The following is a 22,495-nucleotide window of genomic DNA, read 5'->3' on the forward strand; positions in this document are numbered from 1 at the left end:
CCTTGGAGCACTCCCAGGTGGTGTGAGATCATGTTCCCTCACGAATGCTGTCAGGTCACTCACCCGGGCCACTGGTTATCAGGCTCTGGCTCAGAGCAGAGGACCTCCTGGTGGTCCTCGGGTTACTCCGGGCCTTCTCCAAAGCATGAGCTAGCTCTCTCGCTCTCTCGCTCTCCCTCTCGCCCTCTATCTCCCTCTTTCCCTCTCTTTCCCTCTCTTTCTCTCTCTCTCTCTCCCCCCCTCCCCTCTCCCCTCCCCCCCCCCCCCTGCCACATCTCCCTCTCTATCTCTGTACATTTATTTTTTGGGCCGCACCCATTTCTGCTCAGGGCTTACTCCTGCTGTATTTGGGGATCACCCCTAGTAGGGATTGGGCACCGTGTGGGTGCCGGGATTGACTCTGGGTCGGCCGAGTGCAGGCCAAGGGCCCCGTGAGCTATACTCGGCTCTGGGCGTCTGCACATCCAGACCACGCATGACGCGTGGCCGTGTACGCTGGCCGTCCTTCCCACTGGCTGCATCCTGGGCCTGTGCTTCCGGAATAGAACCCCCCGAGTGACCGGGAGGGACACAGCGGCTCAGCGAGGGCTGCGTGGTGGGCGGGGAGTGTGGGAAGGAGAAGAGCAGCCAGGAAGCAGGTGGAAGGGGCAGGAGTGACAGGGAGTCAGAGTTCAGAGCAGCTGGAGGGGAGAGTTCATCCAGGAGAGGAGAGACAGGCGGAGGCAGGAGGAGGCGTGTCAAACAGAAGCAGTAACAGAAATCACGGAAGTAATTACAGAGAGCGGCAACAGTAGAAGAGACGAGTAACAGAAGAGAGGAGTAACAAGGAGAGGACTAATAGGAGAAGAAAGGAGTGGCAGTGGAAGGAGGAGTAGTCAGGGGGCCCGGGAGTAACAGAAGAGAGGAGTAATCGTAGGAGAGAGGAGTAACAGAGGAGAGGAGGAACAAGAGAAGAGTAATAGGGGAGAGCATTTACAAGGGAGGGGTAGAGGGGTAACAGAGGAGTGGAGTAACAGAAAAGAGGAGCAATAGGAGGGAGTAATAGAGGGGAGTAACAGAAGAGAGGAGTAACAGGAGAAGGGGTAACAGGAGAGTAATAGGAGAGTAATAGGAGAGAAGGAACAGGAGAGGGGGAGTAGAAGAGGAGGAGAGTAATAGAGGAGAGGAGGGGCGGTGGACAAGGAGTAGGGGCGGCAGGCGACAGTGTCGTCAGTGACACGGACGAGCAGCGCAGGAAGCAGGGCCGGGTGGGGTACCTGGGAGCGCGGGAAGGTCCAGCTGTCCCGTCGCTGTCTGTGGTAGGTTGCAGTGGAGTCAGACTTGCAGCCGGGGGGGTCTCGAGATTCGACTCCTTAGAAGACGGGCTCGGCCTGCCCCCAACTGCCAGGATCAGCTGGTACAGCGAGTGAGAAGACAACGCTGACGAAGGCCCGGCTGTGCCAGGCCCGGCCAGTGGTTCTTCCCTCGCCCCCTCCTGTCTGCTCTGGGTGGGCGCCCTGCCAGGTGGGCGCTCCCGGGCCACCCGCCCTTCTAGCACACGCGCCCCCCTCCCCCGCCCCGCAGACTCCCGTGACGGGGCGTCCGTGTGCGGAGAGTGCCAGGGAGGGACCGGGGCACCCAGCCTCTGTCCCTGGGCCTCACTTGGGGACGTGGTGGACCCCTGGGTGGAGTCTGGGGAAACACCCTGTGGGACTTGCCCACAGCCTGGAGTAGTGTTGGGGTGGGGGGAGAGCCTGGGGTGGGTTCCTCCCGCAGCGGGTGCGTCCGGAAGGGGGAGGGCACAGCTGCCCACAGCGCCCCCGTCCTCCCCAGCAGATGGGCGGGCGTGGGGACCCTGGGCCCGCTGTGCCGGGGGCAGCGAGCGCGCCTTGTGGCGCTGCGGGCCTTGGGGTGCTTGCAGAGGGCGCGCGACGTTTGTTCTTTACCGGGAAAGCGGCTGTAAGCAGCTGATCCCGGCGAGGTGGGTCCCACAGCACTGTGTGAATATTTATGAAGCGACACCGGCCTGGCGGCCTTGGCATGGCGATGTTTCTGTGGCTCTGGCATGAGGAGTCTGCCTTGAGATTGTGCGGGGAGCGTTCGAGGCCCTGCCAGCTGGCGGGCACGAGCAGGCACAGAGGAAAGAGCGTGAGGCCGGCAGAGCCTTCTGGAAGACTGGAAGGGTCTGGGAAAGGCCCAGAGCTTGCCCTCACAGGTCCTGGCTGTCAACCTCCCAGAAGCCCCTCTGCCCCGCTGCAGGGGGGCGGGCAGGGTCGCTCACCGGTTTACCTGGTGACCAGGCCTGTCTTGGAGTCCCCACCCCGTCTCCTCAGTCCAAGATTCAGGGGGTCCGAGTATGATCCTCTTCAGACGTGGCCCAGCCGCTATTCCACCCCGTGACATCCCCAGGGCCTCCTGCTTGGGCCCCGCACAGGGCTCTCCCCCCACGTCACTTATATTCCCACTTAGCCCGCGGGGCTGGCACAGTCCAGAGGTGACTGTTTTTAGTGATTTGGAAATCAAATTGAAATTATGTATTGATCCTTTCATGTCAACCTTCGCAGATAACCTGTCTTGCTTCAAGCATTCTGCTGTTTAAAGTGGCGTGTGTGTGTGTGTGTGTGTGTGTGTGTGTGTGTGTGTGTTCTCTTGCCAATTAGAGAAACCAGGTCAGCTGAGGAATGCTTGGGGTTTTGGTTAGTTTTTATTTCGGTTTATTTTGGATGGGGAAATAGTGGGTTCTGAGGCGTAAGTGCAGGTTCATGGGCCAGCACCCCCACCCCCCGCCCCATCCATAGCGAGTGTCAGGCCTCTATGGCCTGAATTCCGGGGGCAGTGCTCGAGCTGCTTCTGGGATGTTTACTGTCCAGCCTCTGCCTCGCCTGCCCCCCCGGCAGGAACCCCATTCCTTACGGCTGGGTCACAGCCATGGCCATCGGTGCCCGGCATGGGGCAGGTGCCCTTTGGTGAGGGGCTTGTGCTGCTGGGTCAGACCGTTTGTTCCGGCTGGGTTTCAGAAAGGGGCCCTCACTGTTCCCAGCCGCTGGGCCAGTTAGGATCTCCTGCACCCAGGCCCAGCCTCGCAGGGTCTCATGGTCTTCGCCCACTGGCTCGGCTCCCACCGGCCCACAGTGCTGGCCGCCGCTGGTCCCGGACACTGGTTCTCAGACCTCCCCAGGTGCCTGCTTCCCGGGCACGCGCGTGATTGCGGGACGAATGAGTCGTCGTGGACAGACGCTCGGAAGACAGGCCGGCAGGTGTGAGACGTGGGCTCCTCCGGGTGGGCAGCAGGAAGGCCACGTGGTCAGCAGTTGGGTTTGTCTGACTGGCGGGAGCACGGCTGTGGGCCTAGAGTGGGCATCCCCCTGGGTGCTGGGGGAACCCAAAGCAGGACAAGCTCAGGGTCGTTATCGCTCTCGCATATTCTAGCTGTCTTGAACCCCTCTGCGCCCGCGTGGGGCGTGGTGAGGCCGGTGCCTGTCCCCGTTGCCCCCTGGCAAACCCGAGACGCTGCTGTGGGTGGTCTTCCCCCGTAAACTGAGACAAGGAGGCTTAGGGAGGCCGAATGGGAGCAGGAGTGGCGGCTCCTTTGGGCGCTGCCCGGGGCGGGACATGAGGTCAGGTCTGACCTACAGCCAGAGCGGACGGTGCAGGGTGGAAACCGGAAGAGGGGGTGATGGGGACACAGGGCCCAAACCCCGGTGGGCGGCCTGCTCTCGCCCTGTCTCCCTGGTCCCCCTTCTCTCTCCTCTCCCCGCCTCCTCCTTTCCCTTCCCTCCCTCTCCTTTTCCCCTCCTCCCTTTCTCCATCCCCTTCTCTCTTCTCCCCTCTCCCCCTCCCCCCCCTCCCCTTGGCCATCTGTCATGTGTATCCATGCCCCCACCGTCCACCTCTGCCACCCCTGTCGCTGTCTTGCCGAGATGTCCAGGCTCTCGTGACTGTCCATTTCTGTGGCGGTCGGCCTCTGGGGTGGGGATTGCGGTCTCAGCTCGTGCCTGTAGGGTGGGGGCCGGGGGGTGTCAGTCCTCCCAGTGAGGATGGATCATTTGCCCTGTAGGGTGAGAAGGCCCTCGGGTCTCCCACCGCACCCCACCCTGACTTGTCTCCCCCGGGTGGGGGCGCCTTACCACGTTGGGGACCAAGCCCAAGTCCTGTGCTGCCCCTGAGCTCTGGCGCGGTGTTCTGCATCGGGCGCCCACACCCAGCGGTGCTCATGGGACAGTGTAGCCGGTGCATGTCTGTTGGGATGAGAAGGAAGGGGAAGGTGTGCTGCTGGTTCCCGGGCGGCGCCAAGGGGAAGTGTGGTCCTATCTGGAACCCCTGGGAGGTCCTGGTAGGCCACCTGTCCGCCGCCCGCCTTGGGTGAGGGTCTGCCTCTCACTGTCTGACCGTAAAGGTGAGGGTGGTGGGAGGGACGGCTGCCACCTCCTGCGTGAGGGTCTACCCAACACCTACGAATCTCAGCAGCAGGAAACCAAAATCCTGCCTTCAGGACCAACCCGGATTAGCTGAGAGCGTTCGAAGGCTCTGGGGCTGTGGGCAGCCCGCCCTGGAGGAGGGCTCCGGTTTCAGTGCTCAGCCTTCGAGGCAGGAGGTGGTTTCCGGTAGAAGCCTTGGGGAGAATGGGGTCTGCAGGCACTTCCGGCTCTTTCCTCTTTGTGGTCAGCAGCACACCAGCCTGTCCTTCCCCAGAGGCAGAAATGCGGGAGGGACAGGGACCCCCAAGGGCCCTACATGACCCCAGAAATTTTGTGCCAGGCTTCAGGAATGGATGCAGAGCTGTGCAGGCCCCAAGCCGTGGTTGCCGCAGGCAGACAGAGGGGCCTGGCAGGAGCCCTTGGGCCAGTACCCAGCGCTGTGACTGGGCCCAGCTCAGGGCCCTAAGTACCAGACTTCGTGAAAAAATGGCCAGGATCTTGCGTGGACATTCCTTCGCTGTCCGCCGGCTGGGCCGGCCTCGCTGCCCCGGCTGCTCGAGGGTGTGTCGGGGCCTGGTTGGCGACAGTGATCGCCGCTTCTGCCGTGGGAGCCGCGGTTGGGGGCTGTGAGCTGCAGGGAGTCGCTGAGGGCCGAGGGAACGGAGGGTTTCCAGAGGACTCGGGAGCCTCCCTGCCTCCCCGTGCGGGAAGTCAGAAGTCAGGACGAGCGTGTGTATGTTTGGAACGAGGAGCCTTGATCTGGAGGACGCGCCCTTCCTGTCTGGACCGGGAAAGGCTTCTCCCCAGCCCCCACTAACTCCCTGCTGCCTTCCCTCCCCCTGCTTCTCCCCGAGCACTCACGGTGCGGCCGCGGGACGCAGCGCGGTGGGGCTCGATTCCTTCTGTGGCGTGCAGAATTGCTTGCGTGCCTCCCGGCGACGGATCCGCAGATGACAGACCTCACGCTCGACAGGCAGGCCGCGGAAAGGAGATGCTGGCTCACTTCTCGGTCGCTGCGGAACCGGGGAGGGGAGAGTCGGGTCTGCGGAGCGGCCTTGGGGCGCTAACACGCTGTCTCGTGCATGAGCTCTGCCACTTACTCTAACCAAACTCACTCCGCGAGCAGAAGGCTGGCGTTTATGGAGTTTATGTATCGATTGCTCGAAGCCACCAGAAAGAATTTCCTGTTCTTTGTCGTCCGTACGTAGTTGTGGAGTTTTCTTTCAACATGGTAAACTCAGATGTCTGCTGTCGAGAGCAGACGGGAGCTCTTGGGCGGGGCTGGCGGGTGCGGGGTTGGGCGAGGCCGGCCGGGTGGCCCAGACCACCCAGAGGGGACGTGCGTGTCCCCGGGGAGTGACACGGTGCGCCTTGCGTCAGGCTTCTGTTGATTCCGTGTGATTCCAGTAGGACCGGCTGTTGTTGCTTAGATGGCCTCCTCCCCGCGTGCCTGGCAGAAGAGATCCTAATAGAGCTACACAGTTTGTTTTATCATGTATCACTTTATTGCTGTCTTCTAGAACATTGTTATACTAAATGTTCCAATAATGGAGATTTTATGCAGCTACTTCAGATGAGACAAATTTGCAAAGACTCGATTGTGGGCCTCCTTCCTTGAGGAGGGGGGAAGCTCCTCTCCTCACCCCGTGACCGTGTTGGGGTTCTGGGGGGCCTGGCATCGGGGGGCGGGGGGGACGGTCTGCTGGCCAGGCCTTGGACAGCCCCTGCCCCTCTCTCACTGGCGCTCCTTTGTCTTGCAGAGATCAGGAAGCAGCCGTCCTTTCGGATTTCTTTTTAATAGTGTGTGACCCTTCACCTTTGATCCCCTGACCTGCATTACCTTGGTAACCATTTCATTTTTTAATTTAATTTCATTTTTTAATTTCGGTATACGAGCTGTAACATTTCATCTCTCAAAGTGTAACACGCTGGTTTCCTCAAATAGAGATGCCCCTTTGAGGGATAAATTTGCAAAATGCTGTCTTCATTTTCTGTATTAAAATTCATTTCAGTTTTAAAAATAAAGTGTAATCTGTGTTTTCATCCTTTTAAAATTTAAGTTTAATGAGTGCATTTCCCTGCACAGAATATTCTGCTTTTCTATTTATGTTTTGTAACTGTTAAAAAAGCTTTGTGTTCACATTTGCCTCTCTCCATAACACCCAGCTCACACCCGGCCCCCGCGCCTCGCCCTGTGACACTGCCTTCCCCTGCTCAGACGCACACGCGTGCACGCACGCGCACACACGCACCTCCCCTGTACCACCGCTCCCCTACACACACGCACACATGCACACACACTCGCACCTCCACTGTGAAACCGCTCCCCTGTGTGCACACGCACACGCACACACACCCCTTCCCCACACCACCGCTCTTCTACATACGTGTAGCTCTTCCCTGTGCCACTGCCTTCCCCTGCGCACACACATACACATACATACACACGCACACACATGTACACACAGGCACATGTACCGCCCCGGTACCGCCGCTCCCCTGCACACACATACATGCGCATGTGTGCACTCCCACCTCCCCCGCACCACTGCTTCCTTACACGTGCACACACACACACCAACTCATGTCCCTGTACCCGTTGCCTCTCACTCACACATACACACAAACACACATGCATAGCCCTCTCCTGTGCCACCGCTCCCTTACACCCACACGTGCACATGCACACACACCAGCCCATGTCCCTCTACCACTGCCGTCACACACACACACCCCTCCCTTGTACCACTGCTCCCCCACACGCGTGTGCGCGCGCGCACGCACACACATCAGCCCATGTTCCTGTACCCCTGACTACACACACACACACACACACACACCAGCCCATGTCCCTGTACCACTGCCGTCACACACACAAACACACACACACACACCAGTCCATGTCCCTGTACCACTGCTGTCTCACACTCACACACACACACACACACACACACACACACACCAGTCCATGTCCCTGTACCACTGCCGTCTCACACACACACACACACGCACACACACACACACCAGCCCATGTCCCTCTACCACTGCCGTCACACACACACACACACACACACCCCTCCCTTGTACCACTGCTCCCCTACACGCGTGTGCGCGCGCGCATGCACACACATCAGCCCATGTTCCTGTACCCCTGACTACACACACACACACACACCAGCCCATGTCCCTGTACCACTGCCGTCTCACACACACACCAGTCCATGTCCCTGTACCACTGCCGTCACACACACACACACACACACACACACACACCAGCCCATGTCCCTGTACCACTGCCGTCTCACACACACACACACACACACACACACCAGTCCATGTACCACTGCTGTCTCACACTCACACACACACACACCCCTCCCCTGTACCACCACTCCCATACACTCGTGCGTGCGCATACACACACACGCGCGTGCGCACACTCACACACACACACACACACACACACACACACACACACCCTTCCTGCTCACCTTGCCCCCATTTTCCACTCTGTATTGCTGAGGGAGGAAAGTGTCACCTCAGTCATGGACGGGGGCGCCCCCCGCTGCCTGATTTCCAAATCCCCTCTTTCCTCTCCGAGTTCTGTGTTTCTTTACTTGAGACGTAAGTGGAGGCCGAGCAGTGCCCCAACACGCCCGGGAGCCGGTAGCCGCCGGCGTGCGCCGGCACCGGGCAGTTGCGTGGACGGACCCTGTGTGATTTCACGGCTGCTCTCACGTGCTGCATTGTATTCCTCTTTTTCAGAGACCCCTTACTCAAAAGCCAAACAACCCACAGTCTAAAACCAAAAAGCAAGCGAGTTAATCGGTGCGCTGCCCCGAGAAAGCATGTTTGTAGAACAGCTGCATGAGCTCCGTTCGCGCGGCCACCGGCAGAAGAGCGTCCCTAAGCGTCTCCTCTTGCGCGCTAACGTTTAATGCCGATGCTTTCACGCACACAGCTGACGCCGCGGCCGAGCCCGGAGTGGATGCGCGCCTCCTCCTCGGAAGTGTCTTGCTCCCTGTAAAAGTTTCTGTCGTTCCTTAGAGCCGCACGTTAAGCGCAGACGAGCGCGGACTGGGCCGGGCCGCCCGCGGTGCCCGTGGTGGTGTCGTGTCCCGGGGACATGCCCGTGGCCCTCCCAGCATCTCCAGAGACTCGCCCAGCTCCAGAGCGGACGAACTCGAGCCCATGGCCAGGACGACGCGCCCGAGTGCCCAGCCCACAGCCCCAGGCCCTGGAGAGGCCCAGGCTGCTGAGGGCAGGACGGGGCCCTGGAGAGCAGCGCCCGTGACCGCCCCAGGTGCCAAGGAGCGTCCCGGCCGGAGAGAGACGAGGGCTCGCCAGGGGGCTCCGTGGCTGCCCGCCGGCGCATTGGCTCCGCTCCCTGCCCTCTCTGCCTGCGCAGCTGGCTCCTCACCCAGCCTCTGAGCCAGCCCGGGGGGCGCCCCCCGCTCCATGTGCTGGGGAACTCCTGCATGTCCCCCCACCCTGCGGACCTCAGCACCGCTTCCTCCTCCCCGGACACCCAGCTGGGCCCATGCAGCATCCCGGGGGGCCTGTGCATGTTCCGGAAGGAAAACCGGGGTTTGGGTCTTGATGCTCATTAGGCCCCTCGTTCTGGGGAGCCGGAAAGGTGCCTCCCTGGGGTGCCGTGGGGCCTGGCTGGTGGCTGGCGGCTCCTCCTCCTCACTCAGGCAGCAACTCAGTTCCGGATCCGGGGCTCGCGGTTCCCCTGGGCGTCTGCCCCGGGAAGGGTCCTGTAAGCGAGTGCTCCCCATTGTGGTCCAGCTGTCTGGGTGCAGGAGGGGCACGGAGGCCCGGCTCGTGCCCGGTGGGCTCGGGGGACTGTTGGTTTCTGGGCGCCGAGAGCAGAGTGTGGGTGTCTGCCCGGGCCCTGCGGCCTCGGTGCCCCGGAAGCCAGCAGGTCCCCTTCCACCGTCACCCGAGGGCCCCGTCCACCGTGACCCCTGTGCAGCACGACACCCCTCATCTCGGCTCACAGCGCCCTCCCCCACTGCCCCTGCCCCACTCCTCTCCCGTGTCCCGCCACTCTGGGCGCTGTGTGACCCCGCACCCCTCTCTGCTCCCCTCGGCACCTCCAAATCCGCCTGTCCGCACCCCAGTGACTCAGGCCCTCGGCTTGGTTCCCTGGAGCTTTGGCCCGTTCTCTGTTCTGCGGGAGACCCTAGGGCCATGGATGTAGATGTCCCGGAGTGACCCCGTCAGAGCCCCCAAGGATGCCCCCCTCAGCTGTCCCCTCCCAATGCCCCCCTCTGCTTTCCAGAATTGCCCCCCCCCCCTTGGACTGCTCCCCATCCTGCTCGCCCTTCTCTGCCTCAGTTTCCCGCTCCTGAGTCCTCGCTGGCTTGGGGACTCGCTTTCCTTCCCCTTCGTGTATCAGGGACTGAAGAGAGTCACCGGTCCCTGCGCCTCCCGGGGCCTGAAGGAGCCACGCAGGAAGCATGCTGGAGGCCAGAGGACAGGCTTGCTGGCCTGTGGGCCGGGGCTAGGGGCACCCCAGTCTGAAGCGGGGGCTTCTGGAAGTGGGTGTCAGTGCCCCGCCCTCCCTCCCCGCCCCTTCTCCGCGGGCCTTGGCCCAGGCCTGAAGGAGACCCTTCTCTCAGCCCTCACGAGGGAGGGATCCCCGAGGAACCTCCCAGCTGTCCCCTTGAGGCCCTGGCCTACCCTCATGGAGGTGGCTCACAGGGCTCTGGGGTGATGTGGTGGGGCCTGAGGTGGGCTCCACGCCCAATGCCCTGGGCAGCTCGGAGGCTGTGGGATGGACCCTTATTCGGGTGACTACAAGCCCCTTCTGGGGGTCCCTCGAGGCAGCCCCGTGTCGGGTCCAGGCTAGTGCTCGGGCCCCAGGGGGCAGCGTCTGCCGTTTTCCTCTGCCTCCTCATGGGGGCGCCCCAGGATTTAGCTGCAATGCCCAGCAGGGGGTGGGAGGGGTCATCCTGGGAGCACGGGATGCGGGGGAGGGCCACGGCCGAGTCAGGAGCGGAATTCAGGCTTTGGGCCGACACCCTACTTTGCCACGTTTCCCCCCCTCCCCAGGCCTGAGGGAGACCCCGCTCGGGGGAGGAGGGCCGTGCTGGGTGGACCGGGCGGGCGTCACAGCGGCTCCCCTGCCCACCCTGAGCACCGGAGCTGATCGACTCCATGGATCTGTGCAGAGATCTCTGTAATTAAAGTCTCATTAAAGGAGCACCCGGCCAGCAGAGGGTTTTTCTCCCCACGTCCGCAAACCCAGCAGCTCCGGCTTCTCTGTCTTGCCCGGGCAGCGGCGGGTCAGGGTCGGCCGGGGCGGGCGGCTGGGTGGCGGGCTCCGTGCCGGCGAGGCTGGAAACTCGACCCACTAGGGCTTGGCCCGGTCAAGGGCACTGCACCGCCCGCTGGAGATCACAAGGCGTGTGGTTTTGTGCTGGGTCACGGAAGCTGACAAAGTGTTATTTGGGATCTCAGCTAAACACCGTATTAAATCGGAGTGCGGCCTCCGGTTTTCGGGTTTCTGCCCCTCAGCACCGTGGCTGGGACACAGGCTCCTGCCGTCCTGGGCTGGGGGTCTCCGGGACCCTGTGCGGGAGCAGACACAGTCGGACAGGGCTGGCCTGGAGTGGGTCCTGGGAGGTGCCTCCTCCCACCGGCCTTTCCCCTGCCTTGCTGGCATGTGCAGAGCCCCGCCAGTGGCTTTCGGGGTCCCCCAGCAGTCCCTTTGGAGCCAGGTGGAGGGACCAGGTGTCCTGGCTGGCCCTGCAGTCACCATCTGAGCGCCGGGCTGCGTGCGCCATTTTCCTTGGCTTCAGGCCGGTGGTGACCTTGTCACCTCATCCCCTCATTCAGGCCAGTGCTGGCAGGACCAGTGAGGGTTCGTCTGCACTTCGGGGCAGAGCCGGGTATGGGGGAGACGGCCTGATCTGGGGAACCCAGTACCCCATGTGCCTGTGTGGGGTAAGGTGGTCCTGATCCCCACGTACCTGCTCTCTGTGTGTGGGGAAGGATGGTCCTGATCCCTGAGTACCTGATACTCTGTGGGGTAGGGTGTCTGGATTCCTGGGCCTGATCCCTGGGTATCTGATTCTCTGAGTATGGGGTAAGGTGGTTCTGGTCCCCAAGTACTTGATACTCGGGTGTGGGGAAGGGTGGTCCAGCTCCCAGGGTGATATTCTATGGGGTAGGGTATCATAATCCTTGGGTAACTGTCCTGATCCCCGGTATCTGATACACTGAGTGTGGGGTAGGGTAGTCCTGCTCCCTGGGTGCCTGATACTCTGAGGATGGGGCAAGGTGGTCCTGATGCCCAAGTACTTGGTACTCGTGTGTGGGATAGGATGGTCCTGCTCCCCAGGTGCCTGATACTTGGGGGGGGGGGGTAAGGATGGTCCTGCTTCGTGCGTACCGGATACTCTTGAGTATGGGGTAGGGTGGCCCTACTTCCCGGGTACCTGTCCTGCTCCCTGGGTACCTGATACTCTCTATGGGGTAGGGAGGTCCTGCTCCCCGGGTACCTGATACTCGGAGAGTGGGGTAGGGTGGTCCTGCTCCCGGGTACCTAATACTCTCTATGGGGTAGGATGGTCCTGCTCCCGGGTACCTGATACTCTATGGGGTAGGGTGGTCCAGCTCCCCGGGCACCTGATACTCTCTATGGGGTAGGTTGGTCCTGCTCCCTTTGTACCTGATACTCTATGAGGTAGGGTGTTCCTTGCTGGGGCTGATGGGGACTTTTTCCAAGCTAGTCTGCCTGTATAAACGCTCTAGGGCGGGGGTACCTGGGCTCAGGGCTCTGTGGGGCAGGCGCCTCGCTCCCTGTTGGTTGTCACCGGTTGGCAGGGCTGGGGGTGGCCCGTGGTGCTGCAGCATGGTTCACTGTTGCGGGTCTGACTGGCCCGGAGCCAGGTGTGCAGCTCGTGGGGTTCTTGGCGACGGGGCGGGGAAGGTGTCACCCGTGAGTTAGGGCCTTGCAGGGCCGGGCTGTGTAGCTTCCCTCTCCTTTGTCCGGGTGACAGCTCTGTCCTCTGAGTTCGGGAACCAGCCCCAGGGGGGCGCTGGGAGATGACATGGGCCCCGCCCCCAGCTGCTGTTGCCCGGGGACCCCGAGTGAGAGAGTGAGGGGCCCCTGCCAGCTGCCTGCGTGTTACAGAGGGGACAGCGCTGACGGTGGGCGCTGGACCCCACGCTCTGCTTCCTGCTTCTGCCTGGTCAGTTCATCTCAGGATGGACAACCTCGGCGTGCAGGGGAGGAAGCGTTGCGGGGCCTGAGCGGGCCCCTGGGCATCAGGGTGCCCGCGTGGCGAGGGGCCAGAGGGACTGGCTGGGGGCCGGAGGCACCCAGAGCACTGCCCGCTGCCCTGGGGGTGCGAACTGCTCCTTTGGGGGCCCTAGTGGAAGTAAAGTTGGGGGGGTGCATGGTTTCTGAGCAGGGAGCACACCCCGGTGCCCAGGCTGCAGCACAGGACTGCTGGAAACTGCAGGTATCAGGATAGATGCCCCGCGACAGTGGGGAGGCTGCCCCTCGGGGATGGGTATCTGGGAGTCGGAGCCAAGGGTGATGGGCATCAGGTGAGGCAGGAGGATGGAGTCCACTGTTGACCGGGGTCCCCAGCCCCATGTGGGCCGCTGGAGGGAACCAAGGCGAACCAGGAGAGATTCCGGGTGCAGTGCTAGACTGAGGGCCCACGGCTGCGGGGTTGGGGGGCGGGACAGGTGTGGGCACGTCCCAGGAGGGGAGGCTGGGGGCTGGGGTGTCACGCTTCTCCAGGGTTGGGGTGCTGCCGGGAAGTCGCATGGAGCAGAGGGAGACAGCTGGGGGTGCTACACACCCTCATGGCCGGGTGGTCTTGCTGCTGCCAGTTCCTGGGGCCGAGGTCACCCAGGGCCGTGCCTGCCAGCCTGTCGTTCCCGGCGCTGTGTGAAACCATCTCTGAGGTGTGACGCTAGCTGCATTTCAGACATTTCTCTAGCCAGTGTTACGTAGAACAATCCGTGAGCCCGTGGCCGCGCGGGCCCTGTCGGCCGAGGCCCCCTGGGTCCACAGGCCGTCCCCTGGCAGCGGGTTTCCTGCTTGCGTCCCCAGAGCTCAGGAGGCTCTGAGCGCTCGCTAGATGCTGGGTCTTGGGGTGACCGGGTCATGCAACTCGAGGTCCTGGGAGGGGCAGGCACCCCGCACCCCTGCACACTGAGCCCCGGCCCGTCTTCTCGGTGACCCCAGCAGCCCCCTCCGAGTGGGGCTCAGGCAAGCGCCCTGCAGCCTGGACACACCCTCAGACCCAGGGTCCGAGGGGAGAGCATCTTCCCCACGTGGCAGTTTCTCATTTTTTTTTCTTTTTCCTTCTTGGGTCACACCCAGTGATGCTCAGAGGTTACTCCTGACCCTACGCTCAGGAATTACTCCTGGCAATGCTGGGGAACCTTATGGGATGCTGGGAATCGAACCCAGGTCGGCTGTGTGCAGGGCAAAAGCCCTCCCCGCTGGGCTGCTGCTTCGGCCCCCACTTTCTCATTCTCTGCTTTGCAGTGGGGCTTATCCTGTCGTGAGGGGGTCACCCTGGCCATGCTGGGGGCCCAGGGAGCTGCTTGGAGCCCAGCCTGGGTCAGCACCCTGACACGGCTTCTGGGACCGTAACGGAAATGTTAAGTGAGTGGAGGGCTCCAGCACCCCTGGAATTGGTGTTTGTGTCTTGCGTTTGGGCGCCCCCGTCATGGATCGAGCTGCTGAACTGAAGCTCCGCCTACAGCTGCTCCACCCGGCTGGCCGTGGCCATAAACTGGGGGTCTGGCCCTGTCTGGACGCTGGTCATAGGGCTCAGCAGGACCTTGGCGACAAGGGCCACGTTGCGGAGCGGGCAGTGGGGCCAGCCTTCCCTGCAGGTGTGGCCTGTCTGCGTGTGGGCTTCTGTCGGGCGCCTGTTCTGACCTGCTCAGGCTGAGGCTGTCAGCACGGGCTGAAGGTCCCTTGAGTGCGTCCCCCACCCCACCCCCCGCCCCCAGAGGGCTGAGCCGCCCCTCGGCTGGGCGCGGGGCTGGGTCTCAGGGCTCCCACGCCATGCAGGTGCCGCTCCCGGGGACCGTCACGCGTCCTTCCTCTCGGCATCATGACCCCCACGCAGGGCAGGGGTCGCCGGGGAGAGAACTCGGGAAACTCCATCTGGCAGTAACGACCACTGCTCCTTATATAAGTTTCCTTAAACTCTTTATTCTAATTAAAATGTTTCCATCTGATGGGCAAGTGTTTGAATACCAAGAACTGGAAATTAAGCAAGAAATTAAAAGAACATTAATGGCCTCGTCGCAATTTATTTCGAGGCGTTTCTCCCCGCTGGGTGGTGTTTGGCCTGTAAAGTCACTTTCACACGTAAATCCTCGTGACTGGGGCGCCCCTTGCGGCCCAGGTCCCTGGGGCCGCCCCTCCGGCCTTGGGACACACGCCACAGAGGACCCAGTTCTCCCACCAGAGGCCTCGCCAGCTGACTCCCTCCTGGGGCCATATGGCGCTCTGGCTTCTCTGATAGGACGGCGTGAGGCTGGGGGCGGGTGTTTTGGCCATTCTCTGCCCGTTGGCCTCTGGCGCGGCCTCACGTGGGGCAGCGTCCAGCACTGGGCCTGGCCCTGGACTCATCAGACGTCTCTGGAGTGTCAAGGAACCACGGGGCTGTGTAGCCCCTGCACCCCCGCCCCTGGGGTCCCTCCAGTCTGCCATTGTGACCCCAAAATGCCCACTGTCCACGTGACTGGCAGTGCAGGTGGGCCTGGCTGATGTATGCAAGGACCCATTCCCGCTCCTCTGCCCCACCCATTTCCTGGGGGGGGGGGGGAGGCTCAGCAGACCTCCAAGCTCTACATGCACTCTGCATACCTGCCTCACCATCGGGGTCCCCCCAGGTCCCCTCTACCCCCACAATGTCGGGGTGCCCCTCTCTCGTCCTCTGCGTCCTGTGCTCACGCTGGCTGAGGGCCCCTTCCCGAGTTCCTTGTTCCCGTGAGGCTGCGGCCATGCCACGCTGCGGTTCTTTCCTTGCGGGTCGTGCCCGCACACCGGGAGCGCTCTGGGGGGTTTGTGAGGGGATATGGGGTGGACGGGAGGCCAGCAAGCTGCAGCCTTCATGGCTGGGTGGGAAGTTGGTCACTGGATGTCAGAAGCGTGGCTTTTGACGTGGGAAGGGGTGCGGTGGGCGGAGCTCCTGCGTGTGTCCCCAGCGGGACCCTGTTCGGTGGCCAGCACCCCGTGGCCCCCAGCACTGCAGGCCCCCAGGACCCCCGGTGGAGCGATCCTGGCCCTTGGGATGAGCCACCAACCTGGGCGGCCTTCATGTCCCTGGGAGTGGTCCGGGCCAGAGGAAAGAGCGCATGTGATTCACATTTGAGCCCCTGAGCGCTTCCGTTTGCTCCCGGTGTCTTAGCTGATGAATCATGTCGCTGACTCACCCCGGGGGGGGGGGGGGGCGGATCACCAGATCCGTGAGGCCTCTGTGCGGCTGCCCCCCACAACTCCCCACACAAGGGGTGGGTACCAGCCGCCGCCTGTATTCCCATCCGTTCCCGGTTCCCTGGGGGAACTGCCAGACAGCCCCCCGAAGCCCCCCCGCCACCCCCCCCCCACATACCTGCAGTGCTGGGTCACGGGGATAAAGTGCATAGTGCATCACCCACGACCACACCTCCGCCCCTCCCCAGAGCCCCCTCCACCTGAGGTCTGAGCTCCTGCAGGTGCTGGGGGCCGGGCCCGGGTCTGTGTGTGGAGACAGTTCTCTGAGTTAGAGCTGCTCCTACGGAATCATTCCCCAGGGACACTGTGGCAGAGAGAAACAAAACCCAAACTGAAGTGCTTTGCCAAATGTGAACAGTCGGTTAAAAAAAAAAAATTCCCCTGAAATTTTTCTGTTGATTGAATCTGAAACTTGATCATCTCAGAACTGCACCTGTTTAATTTGGTCTGGGGGCCAAATTAAACGGGGCTGGGCGATAGCGGGGTGTGTGTGTGTGTGTGTGTGTGTGCGCGAGTGTGCGCGCGCATGTGTGTGTGTCTGCCTTGCACATGGCCAACTTGGGTTCGATCCCCAGCACCCCCTATGGTCCCCTGAGCACTGCCAGGAGTGATCCCTGAGTGCAGAGCCAGGTGTCACCCTGAGCATCGCTGGGTGTGGCCGCCAAATTTTTTCCTTAAAGGAAGGTGGCGTGGCCTCGTGGACATTAGGCCTGTGCCCGGCACCCCCAGCCACCCACCATGATGGCTGTGCCCTCACCTGGGGAGCTGGCCCCTAGGCACAGCCTCGTAGGGGACCGACGAGGTGCCAGTGTTCGCGGGGACGTCCATTCCCCACCCCCCACTCCGGGCCTTGGAAATGGGGCAAACTTTCTTCAGTTGCCAACGGAAATAGCAGGCGCGGTCCTGACCCACTTTACACTGTTTATTTCGGGCCCTCGGCACACACTTGCTCACGGGCGCGGCCGGAAGGGTCGCAGGGGGACAGAGTGTGGCCCCCCACTGGGTCCTCCTCGCCTCGGCCTCCTGCCCCGGCTCAGGTCAGCCTCTCCTGATCCCCTGCCCTGCTCCACGCCCCGACGCCCCTCTCAGCCCCTTCGTGGTCCTCACGGGGGCCACAGGGACCCACGAGGACCTCTCCCGAGAGAGGGTCCCCTCCCCGCCCCCCGCAGCCCTCCACGCGGGAACCATCAGCGGCTGCACCTCCTTCTGCAGTGCTCTGCCACCCCACCTGGGTATGACTTGAGCAGAGCAGGGTCGCCTGGGGCGGGGGGCCAAGGGCGCAGACCACCAGGGGATGGGGTGGCGGCCGGGGGGCGCGGAGCAGGGCTCTGGGGTTTAGGGCAGATGTGTCACACCTCCCGGGACTCGGGAAGGCCCCCACAGGCCTGGATGGTTCAGGGCTGGAGCGTCTCCGGGAGTAAACGACCGCTGGGTCGGACCGGCCATCGGGCCTGGCAGTGCCATCCGATGGGTCCGTTTGTGTTGGGTCCCACCCCACGAGCCCCAGCGAGCTCAGCCCTGGCTTTCCTGAGTCCCGGGAGGTGTGACACATCTGCCCTAAACCCCGGAGCCTCTGCCGCTCCCGCACCAGGGGGTCGTCTGCCCACGTGAGGAGGGGGCCAGCCGAGGGGAATGATTGCCGGAGGTGGTTAACGAGCCAGAACCCTCGGGTCTGTTTCTCATTCTCCGAGACAGGGGAAGGGGAAAGTCTCTGATTGTGATCCAGTTGTGTGAGGTTGAGGCAGACGTTCCTGGCCTCAGGGGATGTCACGGGAGTTAAATAAGTGTCGTGCAGGGTCCCTCCCCCCCCCCACCACCACATCGGGCGCAGGAGCCGCTGTTTATTCTTACAAGGATTTCAGCACGAAGATTAAATCACGTTTTAATCACGAGTAATAAACTGGGCTATAATTTTATTACGGGGACTGCCCACTGGTAATTGGATGACGAGTGGCTTTTGAAGGCAGAGGAGAGCAGCCGTGCTTCTGGGTGCCCCTGTCGGTGTGGGCGGGGGCGGGGGGCCCTGGGGACCCCCCTTCTTAACTGCCTCAGTGATGCCGAGGGCACCGCTCAGCGCTGCGTCAGCCGCATGCTGGGCGCGACGATTTGCATCCCAGAGCTCCCCAGGCTCCTGCCATGCCCGGTGTGTGCCAGGGCTTGCAGGGGCGGCCGCAGGACGCAGTGCCCTCTGGTGGCACGCAGGGCGCCGGGCCGAGAGGGACTGCCCAGGGCCTCCCCCCGCCAGGCCCATCCACATACGTGCTCCTGACTCTGACCCATCAGCCTCGCCTGGGGCCGGCTTGGAGCCCACACCTGTGCCTGGGTGGGGGTGAATTGTTGGGAACCAGCTTCAGGGGGAACTTAACGCTGGCGGGGACCCCAGTTTCTTGGGGATTCAAGACCCACCTTGATTGGTTGCACGGGGGAAGATTGGGACGTCACTTCCGGTGTTGGTGGTCTCCGGGCGGTGCTGTCCAGGACTCCCGGAGACCATCCCACCTTCCCCTCTCAGTCCTTGGCCGGGCACTTGTTCTCTGTGCCTTGGGGATGGGCACACAGGAGGGAGAAGCCCCCTTCAGCGCAGGCTCTGCCCAGAGGGTGCGGCCAGGCAGTGAGGAAGGCACCCCCGGGCCAGTGGGTGCCCTCAAAGCCTGCATCTCCCCGCCTCCAAGTGACAAAGTCGTTTAACCCAGAGCTATGGGACAGCGGGGAGGGCGCCTGCCTTCCACGCAGCTGACCCGGGTTTGAGCCCAGCAGCCCATCCCAGTGTGGTCTGAGCACCGCCTGGAACGATCCCTGAGCACAGAGCAGCAGTTAAGCCCGGAGCACCGCCGGGTGTGGCCCCAAAACACAAAAGCCAAAATAAAATTCTTGGAAAGCGCACTTGCTTCCAGAACCGTTGCGTGCTCAGTGCCAAGCCCCCGTGGTCACGGCCGCCTGTGCGAGCCTCACTCTCGTGGCATCCCTGGGGTCCTGGCGCTGCCGGGCTTCATGGATTCCTCCTCTCCGTGTGGAATTGGCGGCAGGAGGCGCCCTGAATGTCCTGACCATCCTCACCTGCCCCAGGGGTGGGGCTGCTCGACATTAGAACGAGTCGCGGGAGCCAACGGCTGGGAAACTGAGGCTGGTAGCCGGGATCCGAGTCCCGATGAGGCGTCTACCGGCATGTCCCAGTTTCCGGCTTGGCAGATGCAAGTATCGAGAGACAGTCTCGCTCCGGGTCCCAGCACTCCCAACTGCAGACAGACTTCCTGGGCTGCCCCCAGGGATGCCAATGGTCTGGCTGGGCCCAAATGTCACCTGTGTGCAAATAGCGTGATCAGATTGTAAGGGACTCAAGAGATGGTTTCCTCACCAGTCTGAGCCCGGAGGGAGAGGGAGGCCGGGGAAGGGCCCCCGCGTGTCCCCAGTGAGGGAAGGAGACAGGGTGCGGACTGAGGGGGCCACCGCGGGGCTCAGCTACGCCTCCCGTCCGGCACCGGCACCAGCCGGCTGTGACGTCACAGCAACTGTTGATGGACAGGCAGGCCTGGTGTGTGGTCCCCGCTGGCTTCAACCCAGTACTTCCTGCTGGTCGCCGGGTCAGCCGCCCTGTCGGGCAGACCTACAGGTGCGCCTGCAGGACTCAGGCAGCCACTATCTCTTCCGAGAAGTTTAGCATCAGAGGAGGGTGTGACCTTCCCACAGATGCCACTGAGGCCGCCTGGCAGCTCTCCTAGGGACACCTGTGGGACCGTGGCAGAGGGTCAAGGCGTCCAGCGGTTCCCCCCATCCCCCGGTTCCAACTGGAGGCATCAAGCGTCCCTGACAGTCCCTGGGGAAAGTGTTTCATGGTGACAGCTGGTGGGGGCATTGCGGTGCCCCCTGCTGGCGGGCAGCTCTCCAGAGGCCCATGTGGGGCCTCTGCTGGGGTCGCTGAGCGGCTTCCTTGTTCTAGATGTTTCCCTGCAGGGACACACCCTTGAGCCCCAGCCCCCGTCTTGTGTCAGGGACGTGTGCTGCTCCGGAGATCCTCCGGTCATCCCCAGCTGTGTTTGGGGGCTGGGAGGTGAGCTCAGGCCACCCCCCCCCCCCCGCATGCGGGCACGTACCCCCAACCCCCACCGAACCTCGGGACACGTGATTCCTGCTCGCAGCCTGCTCTGGAGTCAGAGCTGTGCCCAGCACTGGCCTGGGCTGCCCACAGAGCCTCCTCATGTGGCCCCAGAGGCTGGGCCTGTCCCGGGGGAGGGGGTGGGACCCTCAGCAGTGCCTGGAACCCACCCTGTGGGCCGTGCCTTCCTGGGCTGCATCTCCCTCGGGCTTGGCAGAGCGTGTGTGAACGTCAGGCATCACCGTTTCTCGTGTGTTTTATTGGAGGGGGGAGGGTGACGGGGGCCCAGGGACTGCTCCCAGCGACACTTGGCTAAGAGCCCGCATGGGTGAGCCCTAGGGCTGTCCCAGGCCCCGAAGTCCATGCAGGGTCGCACTGCCAGTCACTGCCCCACGCTGTCGTCCTGCCGCAGAGATGCCTTTCCAGATGAGAGGCCGGCGCAGGCTGGCAGGAGCATCGGTTTGTCCCAACGGGTTGTCTGTGTTCTGACGAGACAGCAGGCGCAGTCCTGGGGTCGGCCGGGGGTGCCCAGGTCTGTCCCGCTTCCCCCCGAAACCAGGTTCCGAGGGGTGCAGGGGACTGCAGGGGCCCAGGCTCTGCTCTCGGCAGTGGCCAGCCCGCCCCGCAGGGCCCGTCATGCAGGTGTCGGCTGAGCTGCGAGAACCTTCTCTCGCCGTTTCCCTCGTGTTTCTCCGGCCACCCTTGGCGCCCCTGCTCGCCGGAGCAGTCGACTCGACTCGCGGGAAGCCGGCAGGCCCTGCGTTGGCCGTCACTGGCAGGGCCTGCGCCTGGCCCAGGTGAGTCAGCGGGGCGGCTGCAGGTGCCCGAACCCACCTGCAGTCGCTTGGAGCTGGCTTGTGTTTTCAGTTCTGTGGGTCAGCTCCAACCGTGAAGGAGGCTTCCTGGGAAGTCTTGTCTCCGGGACAGGGCCTGGAGCAGAGTTGGGGGAGCTTCACGGGTGGTCGGCGTGGAGGGAGGGGTGGAAAGTGCATGTGTGTGTCTGCGTGTGCGTGTGTGTGTTTGTGCGTGTATATGTGCATGTATGTGTGTACATGTATGCGTGTGTGCATGTATGTGTGCATACGTGTGCATGTGTGCACGTGTTTGGGTATGTGTGTATGTGTTCATGCGGGTCCGTGTGTGTATGTGCATGTGTGGATGTGTGTCTGCATGTGTTTATATGCGTGTGTACACATGTATGTATGTCTGCATATGTGTGGCATGTGTGTACATGTGTATGCATGTGTACATGTGTGTGCATGTGTGCGTGTATGTGTGTGCGTGTGTGTATGTGCATGTGTATGTCTGGCATGTATGTGTGTCTGCATGTGTGTGGCATGTGTTTATGTGTGTATGTATGTGTGTATATGCATGTGTACACATGTATGTCTGCATATGTGTGGCATGTGTGTACGTGTGTGTGCATGTGTATATGCGTGTGTACAAGTGTGTGGTGTGTGTGCGTGTTTGTGCGTATGTAGATGTATACATGCGTGTGCATGTGTGCGTGTATGCGTGTGTGTATGCATGTGTGTATGTCTGGCATGTATGTGTGTCTGCATGTGTGTGGCATGTGTTTGTGTGTATGCATGTGTGTATATGCATGTGTACACATGTGCATGTGCGTGTGTGTATGTGTGTATTGTGGTGTGTGTGTGCGCAGGTGTGCGCGCGTGTGTGCATGTGGTCCCGTTTTGAAGAGTTGGCACGGTTCCCCTCCCACCTGGGCTAGCTCTCGGTCCACCCGCTGTTTGTGCTGGAGGGTTTTTCTCCCTGGACAGGCCGTGCTGGCCTCGCTCCGCTTTCTGCCAAACCTGTATTTAACTCCGCACAAACATGGAGCCGAGTGCAAACATTGCTGGACTCCTGTTTCCAACATTCCAGGGTGTAAGAACGCTAAATGGAGTTCCCTTTTAAAAATAGAAAGGGCCGCCTACATTTACATAATTACTGCTAACTAGCACAACATCTTAAATGGTGACAAACTCAGGGGAGAAAGCAGCTCTTGAGGGCTTGGTGGGGGGATGGAAGTGCGGAACTGGCGGGCGGGCAGCTGCTCTCCAGGGGAGGGGGGGAGGGAGCCCCCCCAAGCCGGCCCGCCTTCCCTCTCCTGGGGGCCTGGGGCCAGGGGGCGCAGCCTGTTCTCAGTCCAGTTAGGGCTGCTGCCAGGAGCTGGGGACACGCAGGGACGATGAGGACTCAGAGTCCCCGCAGTGCCACGGGGTGCCCCGCCCTCTCTTCTGCTGGGTGCAGCCCCGCGCCCGGGGCCTGGTGTCTCCTGGGGTCTGTCCATGACAGGGCAGAGGCTGGTGGCCTCTCTGGGTCTGCTCTCGTGCCCCAGACCTGCTCGCTCCCACCCACACCCGGACCCCCAGCCTGACTGGACATGCGTGGGCGCCTCCTCTCTGGGAGCCAGTCTGAGCTGGGCTTGGGGTCCCTTCAGCGGGGCTGTACCAAGCCCAGTGCGGCAGTGTGATCCGAGCGGTCTTTATTATTATTATTATTATTAGTTTTAGG

At 62.3% G+C, this 22,495-nt stretch overlaps 1 protein-coding gene across 8 annotated transcripts in view; it reads left to right on the top strand.

The window, feature by feature from the left end:
• CAMTA1 (calmodulin binding transcription activator 1) overlaps positions 1-22,495 on the top strand; it is a 544,421-nt gene that overhangs the window by 46,950 nt on the left and 474,976 nt on the right. Inside the window, exon 4 of one of the 8 annotated variants that reach the window (XM_056125184.1) lies at positions 6,158-6,434. The exons of the other annotated variants lie outside the window; for them this stretch is intronic. Within the exon in view, the coding sequence (XP_055981159.1) occupies positions 6,158-6,205 (48 nt within the window). The 3' untranslated portion in view covers positions 6,206-6,434. Of the gene's footprint in view, positions 1-6,157; positions 6,435-22,495 lie in introns of those variants that run through there. 8 annotated transcript variants of the gene reach the window in all.

This window comes from Sorex fumeus, unplaced genomic scaffold (genome assembly GCF_029834395.1).
Source record: "Sorex fumeus unplaced genomic scaffold, SorFum_2.1 ptg000054l, whole genome shotgun sequence".
Lineage (NCBI taxonomy): Eukaryota > Metazoa > Chordata > Mammalia > Eulipotyphla > Soricidae > Sorex > Sorex fumeus.